Raw genomic sequence first — 18,423 nt, forward strand, 5'->3', positions numbered from 1 at the left:
ACTGAAGAAGAGAATTGTCATTGTTACACATTTTGCACACAATAACGAAGTAAGCAAACCTTTCCAAAAAAAGAAAATGTTTCCCCTAGGAAGCAGTCCAAGTGAAACCACATTGTTAGTTGAAAGTAAATATTTTAGACCATTAGCAAGAGTGAGGCAGACATTTCTTAGAACACTAAATTCAGAGATACTTTGGTGGAAGGGAGATAACCAAGTTCTCCTAAGACAAAAATGATGTTGTGCTACAGTAGATAGTATTTGGCTTTTCTTTTAAATTTCTTATAAAAGAACCAATCATAAAAGTTGTGGTCCTTTAATCCTATGGGGGTTCTGCTTTTGCTTCTCTTTTTCTAAATCCCTTGCAGTCCTTTCTCTTGGCATTCTGTGTTTTTTCAGAGAATGTTACCAGAGATGACCTGATATTTTTATGTGAATAGAAAACTGCCTGGGTGAAGTGAACTTAAACCAGGCCATTCAAGTCAGAGACATCAGTATATCTTAGGGTGTTTTTTTCCTCTTAAAAACAAAACAAAGCAAACAGTTTTGTTCCTTATACTTCTGTATTTCACTTTTGCTCTTTTTTTTTCTGATTATATTTGGCTTCCTTCATTTTCTTAAAAATATACTTTATTTTTTAAAAAAGTACCTTCCATGAAAATCACCGTATTTCACAATTCTGTAATAATACTCATTCACTCAGTTGTGTTTGACTCTTTGCAACCCCATGGACTGTAGCCCGTCAGGCTCCTCTGTCCATGGGGATTCTCCCAGCAAGAATATTTGAATGGGTTGCCAGGCCCTCCCCCAAGGAAATCTTCCAACCCACGGATCGAACCAAGGTCCCCCACATTGCAGGCAGATTCTTTACTGACTGAGCCACAAGGGAGGCCCAAGAATACTGGGGTGGGTTGCCATTTCCAATTCTGAGTGAGTGTAAGCCTAAATGGAAGGCACCCAGTACCATGCACAACACACATGATTATGTTGACATCTTAATTCTGTGCACAAAACAGGGAGGATTTTTTCTGTGCTTTAAACATTTTATTATTTTGTTTCTCTTACCAGGCTAAGAATTTAAATCTCAATTTTAAAGTTGTCTCCATTCCTACGATGCACCCCCCACCCCACCCCCGCCCCGCAACACACAGATACACATAAACAGATACACACCCTTGCCTTTTACACACCACTTACTTAAAGGGATAGACAAAGAAATGCAGCCTGAATGGCATAAAATAAAGGGAGCCTTGGAACATTTTTATGGCTAGGCAACACTTGCCCTTTGTTAAAATCTCTCACTGATGTGGAGGACTGGTTTTCGCTGATCCTTTTGAAAGGTAACCCGTTCACGCTGCTTTTACTGCCTCAGGGCCAGGAGCACGCCTCTGATGCTGCCTAGTTAGTGGTCAGCATCACCAGTGATAACACACCTTCCTTCTTCTGCAACACGTGCTCTCCACACTCAGCTCAAATCTCTCCACGTCAGGCAACTCAAAGCTGTAACCTGGATAACCTGCCAGGAATCCTAACACTGTGGGGTGGGAAGAGGGAGAGGGTGCAGGGGGCCACCGCTAATTTCACCTCCATGAAATCGTTTCAGTTCAGTTTAGTCACTCAGTCGTGTCCGACTCTTTGAGATCCCATGAATCGCAGCACGCCAGGCCTCCCTGTCCATCACCAACTCTAGGAGTTTACCCAAACCCATGTCCACCGAGTCGGTGATGCCATCCAGCCGTCTCATCCTCTGTTGTCCCCTTCTCCTCCTGCCCCCAATCCTTACAGCATCAGGGTCTTTTCCAATGAGTCAACTCTTGGCATGAGGTGGCCAAAGTATTGGAGTTTCAGCTTCAACATCAGTCCTTCCAATGAACACCCAGGACTGATCTCCTTTAGGATGGACTGGTTGGATCTTCTTGCAGTCCAAGGGACTCTCAAGAGTCTTCTCCAACACCACAGTTCAAAAGCATCAATTCTTCGTTTAACAGCCAACAACTGTGACTCTGGAACAAAGATCTCCCAATCCTGAATTTGTAGGTATCTTGCCACTGTTTTATACTAGAATAATTTTTAAGTAGATGTTTGAGAATTTAGACATTATGGTATGGGCTCCCTTCCGCACCCAAAAAATTGAAGTGGGAAACTGAGGTCCTAGAACAATAGAGTCCTCAGAGTCTACCTTGCATTCGGGAGCCAGGCACTCCTTACCTGTGATGCCTACAGGGAGCTGAAGCAGGGGTGGGAAAGAAGCCAAGTGACAGCCTGGGTCAGTCATCAGAAACGTCTGGGCAGACCAGGAGGGTCAGGTTCACAACCAGCAGGGTGGCACCTGGAGAGTAGGTCAGAGAGCAGTTCCCCGCGCAGCACGGGTGGATGTGGGTTTCAGGGTTGACTCACCACACGTGCCCCATTCCCAACCCCTTCCTAGGATTCCTGCTTCCTCTCATCCCGCAATCAAACAATGGAAGTGAATCAGACTGAGCCTCAACAGAACATCTTTCTTTGCTATTAATTGCTATTTTTCAAAGGCTAGCTCATAATCTGGGGGTAGAGGCCTACTGACTTACTTGACTTTTTCCAACATATGATATTAACCTAAGTGGAAGCCCTGAGTAAACAGGGATTGAATTCCATGGAAGTCATAGCTCAGCAGCACACAGCATTCCAGAGAAGGCTGGTCTCACTGTTGGCTGAATGTCAGACCATTTTCCTTGTTAGTAACATTGTCGAGCAGAGAAGACGGAAAAATTAAAAGGAAAGAAAAATGCTTTATAGTCAGAAAATTCTCAATATTTAAAAATGATGAATATTAACAGCAAAGGGCATACACAAAATATTTTGAAAATTCTCACCATTTGGTCCAGAAATATGTTTCTTAAAAATAAGAAAACTTTTTTAAACAAACACAACCATTTAGACTGAATTTTCCCCTCTGAGTAGCCAAGAACTGCATTATGTAAACACCCACACACTCACTCTGGTCCCTTTGTACCTCTGGGAGGGGTGAAAGAAAAAACGCGTGGGAAGTTTTCCTTTGTGAACAAGCTTGTGTGCATAACCACAAGGTCTGTGGATTCTGCAGGCTGAGGGGGTCTAATCCAGAGGACTGCATCAATTGCTTTGGAAGATTCTCAGTATGAAGCCAAGGCACCTGCAGGAAAATTACCCTTTAACTTTTTTTAGACTACATTTGTATAACGTTATTTTTCTTTTAGACACAGAGAATTATCTCATAAGGCTCAACTCTCAGTAAATTCTGCAAGTTACCTCGCCTTACTTGTGAATGTCTATCTTCCACTTCTGTTCATGATCAAATCTTACAGGCAAACTGGCTCTTTCCAAGCATCTTGTCTCCTTAGCACTATTACCAAAGATGTTCCAGAAGGAAGTGTTCAATCTTTCTGGTATTTCAGCACATGAAATCTAGGCTGTCCTTAATTTTCCATTGGAGACTATTGGTTTTATTCCTATGGCTTAGCTTATTTGGAAGAAACTCATGAAAGAGACTGACTTATGAAACAAACTTAAGTGTTCAGGTTGAAAACAGCAATAGCATTGGGAGCATTTCATTAATGTAACTATTTACCATGAAATTCCTGACTGGGGGGTGAAAACAGTTGAGGAAACACTCTGGGAAACAAAACCCCAAAAGCTCAAGCAAACTCTACCTGAGCCTGAAAATTCGGAGACATGGGCAGGCCAGACACTTTCTGGGTCAGTCAGCCCTGCTTGGTGTGTCTCTTAGTTTGTGTCGGAAGTAAGATTCTGTCCAGATTTGCCCTCACCTCTCAGTGCTGTGCCAGAGTAATGGTTATTGATCCTGACTATTCCATAGAATTCTATTTCATAGAGTCATCAGCCTACCCCCAAATTCTCCCTACCCCAAATTCTGATGTACAGGCCCTAATTTTGACCAGTTAAATGATAGTCTCTAGGAATAAAGCCCAGGCATCAGAGGAGAGTGAAAATTTTGGCTTAAAACTCAACATTCAGAAAACTAAGATCATGGCATCTGGTCCCATCACTTCATGGCAAATAGATGGGAAAACAGTGGAAGCAGTGACAGACTTTATTTTGGGGGGCTCAAAAATCACTGCAGGTGGTGACTGCAGCCATGAAACTAAAAGACACTTGCTTCTTAGAAAGAAAGGTGTGACCAACCTAGACAGCATATTAAAAAGCAGAGACATTACTTTGCCAACAAAGGTCCATCTAGTCAAAGCTATGATTTTTCCAGTAGTCATGTATGGATGTGAGAGTTGGACTATAAAGAAAGCTGAGTGCCAAAGAATTGATGCTTTTGAACTGTGGTGTTGGAGAAGACTCTTGAGAGTCCCTTGGACTGCAAGGAGATCCAACCAGTCCATCCTAAAGGAAATCAGTCCTGAATATTCACTGGAAGGACTGATGCTGAAGCTGAAACTCCAATACTTTGGCCACCTGATGTGAAGAAATGACTCACTGGAAAAGACCCTGATGCTGGAAAAGATTGAAGGTGGGAGGAGAAGGGGACAACAGAGGATGAGATGGTTGGATGGCATCTAACTCAATGGACATGAGTTTGAGTAAACTCCGGGAGTTGGCGATGGACAGGGAGGCCTGGCATACCGCAGTCCATGGGATCTCAAAGAGTCGGACACGACGGAGCAACTGAACTGAACTGAACTGATCAGGATTTTTTAAAATGTTCCCTATGTGATCTTTGCACTTCCCAGGTAGCACTAGTGGTGAAGAGCCTGTCTCCAATGCAGGAGACATAAGAGAAGAGAGTTGATCCCTGGGTCAAGAAGAGCCCCTGGAAGAAAGCATGGCAACCCCTCCAGTAGTCTTGCCTGGAGAATCCCATGGACAGGGGAGCCTGGCGGGCTATGGTCCATAGGGTCTCAGTCGGACGTGACTGAAGCGACTTAGCACGCATGCGCACACGCACGCATGTGATCTTGAACTGCACCCACTGCTTTAGAGCACGGATTTCCAAGTGGGTTTCCTTGATGCACCAAGGTGGTCACTACAGAGGTGAGGTGGTATGTGGAGACTGCTACTCCTCCATCCCTCAGTTCAGATGCTTCCAGAGTTACCACTCTTTTTTTATCTCCTTTAAGTGTTTCAAATAAAATGTCTTTGGGAAAAAAGTGGAAAACATGAGAGGCATGTAACCAGGGAGAATCTTGATTGAAACAATGCCCACCAGTGCTGGGATAACTAGTTTATCCCACCAGTAGGAGGTAGGGAGAGAAACTGCATCTTCCAGGACCTTCACTCCAAAGAAGATGAAATTGATCGAAAACTAGTTTGTAACTGTATGTTTCCAACTACCTATTTCTTTAACTGCTTTACTTCCTATTTAGCATCAGGTGAAACTCACTCATAGTTAGTCAACAGTTTAAGGAAGCAAGCCTTTTAAAAACCCTGTTTACTATCTCTCATGTTTCCTCTCTTGGCACAAACACCAACAAAACACCTGGGAGGAATCTTTTTGATCTGTTGATACCATCAGCAATTATTATTATTGCAGAAGCACATCCTTTTATGTTAAAAATCTAAGAATAAAATGTTGTTACCATGAAACTAATGGAGAAGAAATGGCAACCCACTCCAGTATTCTTGCCTGGAAGAATACAGTCCATGGGGTCGCAGAGTCAGACATGACTTAGTGACTAAACCACTACCACCATGCAACTAGTAACCATTTTATAGATTGTGTACTCTGTCAAAGAATGCATATGTTTTGAGGTATTTTCTTTAGCAAAATTATTCAACATCACCTAAATTAATAACTTTTCTCACTTTATCCTCTTCCTTGAAATGATCTAGAGAATGTGATTAAGTGAATTAATTCATTTTCCCCAATTTAATCTCAGTCACTACAATTTAAAATGTTTTAAAGGTTTTTTTCTGGCTTTGGTGTGGCTGGGGTCAGGAAATCTGAAACTGTGAAAAGACAGCTGGTCATACAGACAGACAGAAAGATGTGCCCTCAAAGATATAAATATTAAAGTTTGGGTACTCTTCTAAATCTTTTAGGAACTTTCCATTGCTGAAAATTTCTTCTTTATCAATTGTAATTTTTACCTGAGGAAATAAAATATGATAGTGATGCTATGTTCTAACTGCGCTTCTGGTTCACCTCATCAGTACGGTGAACAAGAAGCATAGTTAGAGTATAACTACCTCAAATGTCTAGAAACCCAAGTGAAAACACTGTGCAGAAAGGGAGAGAGGCCAAGGGCCCAAATAGAGACCAAAAAACTTGGAAATAGACATCAATCCCCAGGAGTACACCAAGAAGACAATGGAACTAAGAATTTATGGGCTACTGCCTTAAGACTCAGGACAACAGAATTGAAAAAAACTGGTGTACTAATTCAACTCTCAAATACTACAAGGAGGAACTTTGCTTTAAAAGATTAAATGAACACTTGAGAATACACCACCATGAGGCAGTATTTATGTGACAGAAGTTGAGTCAGACTAATTCAGGTCCAAACTTAAGTTCCATCTCTTACCTGTGGCTTAAACATAACCTTTTTGAATTTTAATATTATTCATAAAAGCAGAAACAATATTTCCCAGTATGCTTGTGAAATTTTAAATACAAATCATATGTAAAACATACAACACATAATAGTTTGTTAACAAATTTTAATTCTGTCTTTCCTCTTTAGTGGAGTAGCAAAGTTTAGAATATAATCTCTCTTACAAATAATCTTTTATTTGGCTAGGCAAATATTCTTTCTGCATAACTCAATTTTAACAAACAACTGGACTTTGAAAATATTATTTGAAGTAGCCTAAAAACAGTTTTCTTCCAGAATCAAATATGACATTTTATATTTGTAATAAAAATCTTCCAATCTCCAAAATGAATTAAACTAACCTAATGCTCTTGACAAAAACCCTACTTCAGTAGGTATAGTACAAAGGCACTGGTACTTCCCTTGCCTGCAAGTAACACAGGCCTCCTTCTGGGGTTACCCTCCATGTCAAGTTCAGCCTCAGTAGTTCAGCTTGCCTCCTTATCTCTGCTAAAATCTCATTCTGTCCCAGTACTCATTTAGGGCTTCATTAAGTTTTAGTCAGAAGTCATTGCATTAAACAATTAAAACTGGAGCAAGATCCTTCCTTGTGTCAGCTCCTCAGGGCAATCTAGGCTCCCTTGGGAACTGTGGGGAATGAAGAGATTGGTTGAACACATGATCAAGGCAGCAACCACACAAATGAGAATAGTCCTCTTTGAGGCTGCCACATAAAAGGAGCATGTACAGATCCAATGCTCCTTGCTCTTTACGTCATAGGTCAGTTCACTCAGTCGCTCAGTCGTGTCTGACTCTTTGTGACCCCATGAATTGCAGCACACCAGGCCTCCCTGTCCATCACCAACTCCCGGAGTTTACCCAAACCCATGTCCATCGAGTCGGTGATGCAATCCAACCATCTCATCCTCTGTCGTCCCCTTCTCCTCCTGCCCCCAATCCTTCCCAGCATCAGGGTCTTTTCCAATGAGTCAGCTCTTCGCATCAGGTGGCCAAAGTATTGGAGTTTCAGATTCAACATCAGTCCTTCCAATGAACATCCAGGACTGATCTCCTTTAGGATGGACTGGTTGGATCTCCTTGCAGTCCAAGGGACTCTCAAGAGTCTTCTCCAACACAACAGTTCAAAAGCATCAATTCTTCGGCGCTCAGCTTTCTTCACCATCCAACTCTCACATGCATACATGACCACTGGAAAAACCATAGCCTTGACTAGACGGACCTTTGTTGGCAGAGTAATGTCTCTGCTTTTAAATATGCTATCTAGGTTGGTCATAACCTTCCTTCCAAGGAGTAAGCGTCTTTTAATTTCATGGCTGCAATCACCATCAGCAGTGATTTTGGAGCCCCCCAAAAATAAAGTCTGACACTGTTTCCACTGTTTCCCCATCTACTTTCTATGAAGTGATGGGACCAGATGTCATGATCTTAGTTTTCTGAACATTGAGCTTTAAGCCAACTTTTTCATAGGTAAGGGGCTGCAAATGTCAAAAAGTCAACTACTGACTTTATTCTGGTTGCATGGGTGAACAAAGGAGAAGGAGAGGGTAGGAATGGGTTAAACAAGAATCAAGACCCCAAGATAACTTAGCTTTTTACAATTATTATTCAGTTAAGGAAATTTCAATAAGAACATAGCCATAGCTTCTTTCTGAATCTAAAACCATAAGATTTCTTGAAAATCAAGTAGAGTGACAAGGGAAACACATAGACTCAATTTTCTTGAAACGAGAGAAAATATTTCTCCATAATGAAAGAGCATAACTGGTAGCAGGGAAAATGGATCCAAAAGATCTATCTGAAAGTATATTAATATGTCATTGGACTTTAAAGATGAAGAAAGGGTTTTTTGAGAATATAGGTTAAAAAATTGATGTTAGTAATACGTTATTAAGATAACATTAGATGTTCCCTTAACAAAATTCAAGGACAGAAGAGAATAGAATAACACCTAAAATATACTTAAGTAGAGAAAGTATGAACCAGCTAAACTGTCCTTTAAGAACACAGTAGGCCAATAATTTGAATATGTACAAATTCAGGGAATAGGATTCCTGAGAACTTTTTCTGAGAATACTACTAGAAGGTAGATTCTGGGCAAGCAAGAGTTGATTGACAAAACTTCAGCAGAAGAACTGAGGTGAGCACATGACTTATTTCATTGCATAGCTATTATGAAAAATTTCAAATCTATACAAATATACAGTGACTATGTAATGAGTCCTATGTACCTACTAACCCACTTCAGTAAGTATCAACATTTTGCCAATCTTATTTCAACTATCAGCTCCCCCTTTTGTGATGAAATATTTTAAAGAAAACTCTAGACTTTCTGGTAATTCACATATAAATATTTCAATGTGCATCTCAAACTGGTAAAACATAAACCAACATGCTATTATCATGCACATAAAAATGAGCAATTCCTTGAATAACCTAATTTCCATTTAATACTCATTCATAATTTCCTAAATATCTCAAAGATATCCTGTGTCTGTTTGTTGCTTAAAACAGGATACAAATAAGGCCCACATGCTGTTTCTGGCTGTTATGTCTCTTTTATTCTCCTTTTTAAAATGCCATTTGTTTATGGAAAGCTGGGTCATATGTCAAATAGCATGTCGTATATTCTAGATTTACTTGGCTGCTTTCTCATGGTGCTAATTAACTTGTTTTCTTTTGCCTATTTTTCCTTTACACTAATTGTAAGATCTTGATTAAATTCAGAATTTATTTTTTTAGGAAACAATATTGTACAGGTTGTACTGTACTAACTCTTGTACTGCATAACATTAGGAGGCACATAATATGTGGTTGGCACATTTTGGGGCTCAGGGGGCTCAGTAGTTAAAAAAAAAAAATCTGCCTGCCAATGCAAGAGGACTTCCCTGGTAGCTCAGACGGTAAAGCGTCTGCCTACAATGCAGGAGACCCAGGTTCGATCCCTGGGTCAGGAATATCCTCTGGAGAAGGAAATGGCAACCCACTCCAGTACTTTTGCCTGGAAAATACCATGGACGGAAGAGCATGGTAGGCTACAATCCATGGGGTCAAAAAGAGTTGGGCACAACTGAGCGACTTCCTTTTCCTTTCACTTTCAATGCAAGAGACACAGGAGATGAAAGTTCGATCCCTGGGTCAGGAAGATCCTCTGGAGGAGGAAATAGCAACCCACTCCAGTATTTTTGCCTGGAAAAATCCCATGGACAGAGGAGCCTGGAGGCCTGCCGTCCATGGGGTTGCAGAGTCAGACATGACTGAGCAACTGAGAACAAAGGGCTCGTTTTTAGGGATCCTAAGACAGATGGGCAGCTTTGAGTTGCACGCTCCTCATCCATCCTGCCTTCACCTAGTAGTTCAGAATCCATTATTTATTATCCAGCTCCATTATGTCATCAGGGGTTGCAAAACAGTTATTTTATAATGCAAAAAGCTCTACAAAGAATAAAATAATAGTAAAGTATAGAGGTTTAAAATATATGCATTCAGTTCAGTCGCTCAGTCGTGTCTGACTCTTTGCAACCCCATGGACTGCAGCACGCCAGGCCTCCCTGTCCATCACCAACTCCCGGAGTCCACCCAAACCCATATCCATTGAGTCAGTGATGCCATCCAACCATCTCATCCTCTGTCGTCCCCTTCTCCTCCTGCCCTCAATCTTTCCCAGCATCAGGGTCTTTTCAAATGAGTCAGCCCTTCGCATCAGGTGGCCAAAGTATTGGAGTTTCAGCTTCAGCATCAGTCCTTCCAATGATTATTCATGACTGATTTCCTCTAGGATGGACTGGTTGGATCTCCTTGCAGTCCAAGGGATTCTCAAGAGTCTTCTCCAACACCACAGTTCAAAAGCATCAATTCTTCTGTGCTCAGCTCCCTTTATATATGCATTAAGTATATCTTTTTCATGTACTCAAATAACTATCACTTAGAAAATGCCATGGAAAAAAAGAAAACATTAGACTAGAGGCAAAGAAGAATGCAGATGTACAATATTTGCAAAACTTAGGTGAGGAAAACTTTAAAATATCCCTAAGTGATGAAAGGTAGCCTTGAATAAATAGAAAATACATGGAAAGTCACCCCATGTTCTCAGACAGGTTGATAATAGCACAGAGTCTAATTTTGTAGATCTGGAGTGGGGCCCAAGATTCTGAGTTACTTCTATCTTGCCTTCCCCGGTGTAGCCTGCTTTGTGCTTTAGAGCTGTTGTTCTCAAGATGTGGTCCCTAGATCAGCAGCAGCAGCAGCACCCAAGAAGTTATTAGAAACGCAAATTCTCACCCCTAACCTGTCAAATCAGACACTTGGGCTCAGCAATCTACATTTTAACAAGCCACCCAGATGATTTTCGGCACACATTAAAGTTTGACAACCAGCACTTCTAAAGTTTAAGTTGCATAGAATCACCTAAGATCTCGTTTAATGGCAGGCTTGATTCAACAGGTCTGGGATGGAGTCTGATTCTGCATTTCTAACAGGCTCCCTCGTGATTCTGATGCTGTGGTTTGAACGCAACACTTTGAGGAGCAAAACTAGAAGACCAACCTGCTGCTAACTTACTCAAGGCCAGCCTGTCCTGTGCCTTCCACTGTCATCTTTTTCTGGGTATTAATGCTAAAAATATGTCACTTACTCAGTAATTCGTTTATTTTAAACCAAGTTAACTCACAGCAGTATGTTCCTCTCAAACCAAATTCAACCAAAAATCATTAAAAATGAATCTCAGGCTTTGGTGGAGCTAGTTTGGAGAAGTAACTATTCAGCATCTATCAAATCATTCCACAGCTCATTCACTGCTTACTGAAATCAAGAGGTAGATGTTATTAAGGAAAAATCTATGCATAGGGAGATATTTGCATAATCTATATATAAATTCAATGTGCCTCTAATCTCTCATTTAACAAGTTCTGATTTTCACATATTAGTGTTCAGGTTATCTTACTTCATAATGCCTAATAATTTTATTGGCTTCAAACAAAAAATATTTATTTAAGCTCAGGGGATTTGGACAGGACACAGAGTGGATCCCTTTATAATATCTGCAGTCTGAGATGGTGTGGCTGAGAAGTCTGCATGGCTGGTATGATGTCACTCGGACCATAGATCTGGGAGCTTTTTCCTGGCTGTTTGTTGGGTTCTCTGTTTCTTCTCCATGTCTTGTCTGCTGAAGCTGGAATGTCCAGATGACTTCTTCACTCAGATGCCTGGTAACTAACCTAGAATGACTCAAACAGTTGGAGCTGGCCAGGTGTGATCTCCCTCTGTCTCAGTCTCTCTCCACTTGGCTACTTTAGCCTTCTTCAGGGCTTGGGACTCCTGATTAAGGTAATTGCATTTCTTACATGGTGGCTGGTTTTTACCAGATTGAGCATTGCCAGAGACCAAGGCATAAGCTGAAATAGTTCTGCAACTCGGCTTCACCTCTGCTACATATTGCTGGTTCATTAAGGCCAGATTCAAGGAAAAAACTCTATCTCTCAATTGGAGCCATTAAGCCATGTTTAATATACCATGGTTAGGTTTTATTGCAGTGAAACTCAGATGCACCAAAGTTGTACCAGAGACAGTTTGGCTAGAATGAAAGTAAATGCACCACAAAATCTTCTTAGAAAGTTCTGGCTCATATTGCCCATGATTAGCATCTCTTCCTAACTCTGATTTCAGTGACATCACCTTGGTAACTTGAAATTACAACACAGCAATGGGCAAACACTTCAAATGGGCAAACTACCTTTTTTTCAGTAACCAATTGTTACACATTTGTCACACACACCATGTTTAAAACCCAAACAATATTGCAACCTCACAGCCCCCACCTCTCACTGTCCCATCTACACACACACACACACACACACACACACACACACACAACCTGACTCTGCACCTCCAAGTTCCCAAGGATATGTGTCAGGTCTTATACCTATAGGATCCTTTCCCCAATTTAGGATAATATTCCATGGTAATAAGGAATTCAGCCCCAGGATTCTCCAATGAGGAGGCAAGGACCCTCCATGGTATAAGATGTGAGCCACAGCATAAAACATGATATCTCTTCCTTAAATATTGATTCCACTCAGAGATTTAGAGGGAACTAATATATCTATATATTTAAACTAATGTGGATATATTATATAATAGAATATAAAATTTGCATTCTGTAGGAGCCCACTAAAGTGTTTTTAGTTTCTTATAAAGTCACAAGGTAATAAATGAACTTCAAGGTTGAAAAAAAGTTCTAACATATAATATTAATATTGTTGTTGCTGTTTAGTTGCTAAGTCATGTCCAACTCTTTTGTGACCCTATGGACTGTAGCCTGCCAGCCTCCTCTATCCATGGGATTTCCCAAGCAAGAATACTGGAGTGGGTTGCCATTTCCTTCTCCAGGGGATCTTCATGACCTAGAGATTGAACCTGGGTCTCCTGCATTGCAGACAGACTCTTTGCCACTGAGCCACCTGGGAAGCCCTATATAATATTAATATATGCCTTTATATCAATAGTCATAAGTATAGGTGTGTGTGTGCTTGTGTGTATGTGTACATGTGTATATTTTAATGTAGAAATAAGCCCATGAAGGCAAAAGTGCCTAGAGCCCACAAAAGTCATAATACAGCTCTGACTCCAGGGGTCTACTTTCAATGCATAGGGGAAACATGGGAAAAGCTCTGAATTTTTGGCATCATATCCTTTCAACGTGTTATTTTTGAGAACTGATGTCTTCAGATTCCAAGGAAATGAATTTTAAATGGTAGCATTTCATACATCCTTGGAAGGTAGTAAGATAGATTTACTACAAGGATTTCTACCAACTACCCCGCAGATCTGTGGAAGTGGGAAGTCTGTTAATAACAGAAGTCTGTTAAGGGGACTATGCTCACTCACACGTCACCACCGCTCCCCGTGGATTCCGTGACTGTATTTACATATAGTGGCAGAACTTCTTGCATGAGTCTCACTGTCAGTCATCAAATCTTAGAACCTGAAGCCCCTGAGAACAACCCCCAACCCCCAACCCCCAACCCCCAACCAATACAAGAGCACCATTGTCACCATCTTTGGCCTGTCACTCAGCATCAGTTTGAGCACATGATACCTTTGTCATGTCTCAAAAGCTGCTTCCCTTTGTGTTATTGTCTGATCAAGAAATACTAAACGGAAGAAAACGTGGAGATAGTCAGGTAGCTGTTGATGCAGGAGGAAGATGTCTGGACCCCATGAGTCAGTGATGGTGGGTGAACTGCATGTTTTGGGCGGTACCCATAAGCATCATTGTGGTCTCCTCATCCTCCGGGCGAAGGTCCAGATCATCCTCTACCACCCTGTGGAGGGTGCTGTAGTGTTGCCGATTTTGGTCGAAGGAATGGAGCTCCGAAGCAGCCTCCCAGGCTGCAAAGGTGGGCATGGGGAAGGCATCTGGCCTCTTGTTTTCCAGGAAACACTTCAGGTTTCTGTCACTCAGCTTTTTGGCATAGTCCATGAATGTGTTTTCCAACTGCTCCTTCTCCTTCTGTGTATACATCTTCCAAAAACTCAGCTGAAGGTAACTAACTTTAGATCGGCAGCGAGCATAACACGTGGTGACCAGAGAGAAGAAAGATGCGGAACAAATCAGGAACCATCCTAGAATCTTAGAAAGAAAGAAATATTGAGCACACCAAAAGCAAAGCCACTTCTCACAGAGACGGGGTCGAGTTATTGGGAAGTGTATGGCTAATTTAATAGCAGACCTCAGTTGACATCCTTCATGTTAATTATTAACAAGTTTTGTTCTTTGTTTTGTTTACAGTCAAATAAAGTTAAGGTTTACCTAACCTCTGTTCTCCATCCTGCCCACCAGTGCTGGTATGCAAAAAAATACCCAGAAGGCAGGCAAATGGAAATGAGCAAAAATATCGATTATCCAAGAACTGGAAGAACCAAGCCCTCATATAGTACTAGCTTTAAAGGAAAGAATTCTGTGTGTGAGCATGTTACTAGTTCCTTAGTGGAGTATCTTCAGGCATTGATCCGTGGATACTCATGACCAGTGACTGATTTTTCCCACATTACATTGTTTACAGAGAACTGCAGACCCTCCCTGAGAGAAGTATCATCACTCATTATCCTATCCTATCTCAGTATAATGCAAGACAAATGTAGCACAATAAGGAAACTGAAGCTATAAGAATTGGAATCTTGCATAAAAGCCAAGGGAAAAAAAATGAACTTTTGGACATCAGTTCTCAAAAATAACACATTGAAAGGATATGATGTCAAAAAAAACACACAAAAAAACGGAATGAATTTTTTGGCCAACCCAATATTTTTTACAATTGGAGTTAATTTCATACGTGAACAACTAACAAAGCTCTTCCCAAGTTTCTCTTAATATTTTAGTTAAATGGCCCTTAGTATTTCTCAGCAGATGGGCCTATCTGAACATAAAAATAACAATCTGCAAGTGAACCCATGCTGACCGTAATAGAACAACAAATAAGCTCCAATGCTTATTTGGAAACTAAAGGTTTCTAAACTCTGACTCAGACTCCACATGAGTGCCAGCTCTGGGTTGGCACTGGTTGGGTTTAAATCTCAATTTTCACTTTTTTACAGGTATTCTCTGTGCCTCTGCTTCCTCAATTGTAAAGTAGGGGTTACCCTCCTTAGAATGTAATTTAGAGGATTAAAATGAGATGATGTAGACATCCACGTGACTCAGTAAGTATCAACTATTAGCACGGGTTGCTATTTTTCAATTGTATCCATGTCTATGTAAAGGCGTTACTGAATATAGGGTATCTTTCTGACGTGATTAAGAAATGAGGTATAGCTCCCATCGTGCGATAGTGTTTATATTTACTTTAGTCACTTGTGGTTGACTCTATCAGATCTTCCTCTTTTCTCTAACCTCTATCTTTTTCCACACAGCCCATCCTCCTGTAGGCCTGTAGGCCATCTCACTTCAGTATCTAAACCAATTCTGCTGAATTATTCACTGTTTGATCAGCTTCAGGCCCTCCTCCCCTCATTGCGTGGCCTTTGCATAAACTTGCTTTCACTTGAGTGCTGAGCATTGAGCCCTCTTCTTCTTCCCTAATTCATGCTACCCAGGATCTAACTACACATGACGGATGGTTCCACCCCAGCCCTCAATAATACACCATTCTGCATGGGTCTTCTCCCTCAAACCTTGGCATTTTTCTCATCAGTTTAAAATACTTACTGTGTGCCAGCAGTTTTATGCCCATTTATGTCCATCATCTCTGTACCTTCCAAGGGTTGGTGTTATTACCCCCAACTGTGAGGACACTGGGGCTCTGAGGGGTCAAATAGTAGCTCTGGGTCACATAGCTGGTGAGCGGTAGAATCAGGATTCAAACCCAAGGCTAGGCAACTCCAAGATGGAGTTCTTGCCACTACTCTACCTACCCAAAGGACGGAAAGCCACCCAGCTGGATTTTGTTCCTCTGCCCCACCCATGGACATGGCAGTTTTTCCACCCCCACCCACATACCCAGCTGCGGGTCCGGACTGTTTGCTGCTCCTGCCTGTCGGAAGCACTGCGGTCAGCACCTGCTATGATACAGCTCCCTTTGTCCACATCTCTATGCATCGTCCCCTAAGGAATCAGCCCCAGGTCCTTCTCATTCCTCTGAAAAGTAAACAGGTCAGTGTGCCCAGGCTCAGCTGTGGCAGGACGGGCAAGATTTCCTTATGCCTGTATTTAGAGAAGGAAAAGCTCACCCAGTGGTAAGTGTTTGGATCCGCTGCTACCTGAACGGAGCCTGGTACCTGAGGGCGCAAATCATAAATCACTCATTGCATCATCACATTTGTAATTAAGACCTTCCTTCAACAAAAGAAGGAAGACGTTTGGCAGCCTGGCATGTTTTTGTCTAAAATGTGCTTTATGCATTAAACAAAAGGTTTTATTGGGGAACATTTTTAGGCTTATTAGTTTATGAAGAGCGTTTGAATATATTGCCAACCAGTTTGGGAGAGATTTTTGCTTTGATGTGTTGTTGAAAAGGCAAGTCTATATTGAAAAAAAAAAAAGAGTAAAGTCTCAGTATTTTCAGCGCATTTATTCTTAAACAGATAGCCTTCCTGACAGAATGTGGACCTGTTTATCTACTCCTATTGCTTGTTTTGATTTGTGAAATGTCATTCCTGCTCATCACAAGCAGGAATTCAGTCTTTTCCTGAGGCCAGGGCCAGGCTCACATCTGGATTTGTGCTCACATCCCTGAAAGAATGACAAGCTACTTCCTTGTATCAGTTAGGTAAAGCTACAATTTCCTTCTGTTAAATAAAACAATGCCCCAAATCTTGAGCTCCTAAAGTAATGTAAGAAGAACTTTTTAGCTATACAGCACAGAACATAGGAGGAAAACACCCTGGAGAACATGGTCCTGTTTCACTGAAGGCTATTTAAAGTCTGCCAACACCCCATTTTATACAGGAAGTTCTTTTCCATCTTGACAATATTTATACATAGAGATAGCAGTTGCCAGAAATCGTGCAAGGGAATCTGTGCACTAATTATATGATGTGCAACTTTGAAAAGTATTAGCTCATTTGGTCAGCTGTATTTTAATGGATGTATGCTATGTATGTATGTGTGTGTTTCTCTGAAAAACCAGTTTGAAAATAATTAATAGAAGGCAGTAATTCCTAATTACAGCTCTGCCATTAACACTCTATAATGAGTTAGTGTCATGCATCATTTACAAAGTCAACCCAGAGAGATTGTTTTAAAGTACTTAAGTGTTTACAGATGTCTAATTTAAGAAGAGATTTTCTTTTTGGAAGTGGAAAAGACAACCCAATCAGCAATTTTATTAGCCATCCAACCTCTGAAAAGCTTTTCCTGAGATTGTCTTAACAAAGCACCGCTTCCAATTTCCAGAGTTTAAGAATGTTCTGGCAGGATTCAGGCTCTACCCTGGCTGAACGGAGTACAGAGAGAATACTTCAAGCTTATGCTGGGGGGCAGGGGAGTGTGGGGGAAAGGCACCTCTGTCCCTTCTTACCTGAGACTGGGCTTGCAGTGACAATTTCAGTTCTTGGTTGTCCGTGGGAGTCATGCTGGTTTTTCCGCAAGATACTTTGTAAAGTTCTTTCCAGCACTCTTCAGGCTTGCCTTTGCAAATCAGATCGAGGAGTCTTGGACTTTGGGTCCCACTCATTGCACATTCATAAAAAGTCCCATTGAGCAAAGCCACAGACAGCCACATCACTGGAGCCACCAGTGAACTCAGAGTGATCTGCCCGAGGGCCGAGAAGAAGCGGCAGTTGTGGCCCCTGGGGAAGAGTTTCCTGGGATTCACACAGCAGCCTGTGAAGAGTCTCCATGACCTGTTGTTCAGAAAGAATCCCAGGATCAGTAACACCCAGGCGGGAGCAAAAAGGAAAACCAGTCCGTAGATCACATTCTCAGTGCTGCAGGGACACTTGAAAGCCACGAGTGAAAAGAGACGCTCACCTCCCACGGTCAGCAGAGCCATGAAGCTGTAGCCAATAACAGTTTTCTGGTTGAGGATGAATTTTAAAAGTCCCTGAAAAGCATCCATGTTGGAGATACACAGAGGGAAAACGCTTTGCTCTTATTTATTGGCAGAGCCGCTGTGGCAGTGGCCGAGGGTGGAGCTCTTTCTTCATTAGAAACAACAGTCCTCCTTCTCAGACTGAATTCAGCCAGATAAGGAAACAATGTCATTCCCTAGGAATGAATATTTCCCAACAGTGTTCAGATAATGCCTCCTACTGGTGGATGTTAGGCCATGACACTAGAGCCAAAACACTGAGAGTAAATTCACAGTGAATAGCCTCCACTTTTATGTTATTTCCATGTGGCTTGGATTGAGAATCAGAAAGAAATTCTGACTATTACAGATAATAATAGTTCAGG

At 41.5% G+C, this 18,423-nt stretch overlaps 2 protein-coding genes and 1 non-coding gene across 5 annotated transcripts in view; 2 read left to right on the plus strand and 1 right to left on the minus strand.

The window, feature by feature from the left end:
- The window catches only part of TRAPPC3L (trafficking protein particle complex subunit 3L), a 44,272-nt gene that overhangs the window by 19,079 nt on the left and 6,770 nt on the right, over nt 1–18,423 (plus strand). The window lies entirely within an intron of this gene.
- TRNAC-ACA (transfer RNA cysteine (anticodon ACA)) lies at nt 9,416–9,488 on the plus strand. The gene has a single exon. It is a non-coding gene; the product is annotated as a tRNA-Cys (tRNA).
- CALHM5 (calcium homeostasis modulator family member 5) lies at nt 12,031–18,207 on the minus strand. Its single transcript, XM_081530937.1, has 2 exons — nt 17,546–18,207; nt 12,031–14,160 (listed from the first exon to the last, which is right to left on the minus strand). Exons 1-2 carry the CDS (start codon nt 18,083–18,085, stop codon nt 13,753–13,755), a joined length of 948 nt encoding a protein of 315 aa, XP_081387063.1. The 5' UTR covers nt 18,086–18,207; the 3' UTR covers nt 12,031–13,752.

The sequence above is a fragment of the Giraffa tippelskirchi genome, chromosome 9 (genome assembly GCF_054371585.1).
Source record: "Giraffa tippelskirchi isolate mGirTip1 chromosome 9, T2T-mGirTip1v1.2.pri, whole genome shotgun sequence".
Lineage (NCBI taxonomy): Eukaryota > Metazoa > Chordata > Mammalia > Artiodactyla > Giraffidae > Giraffa > Giraffa tippelskirchi.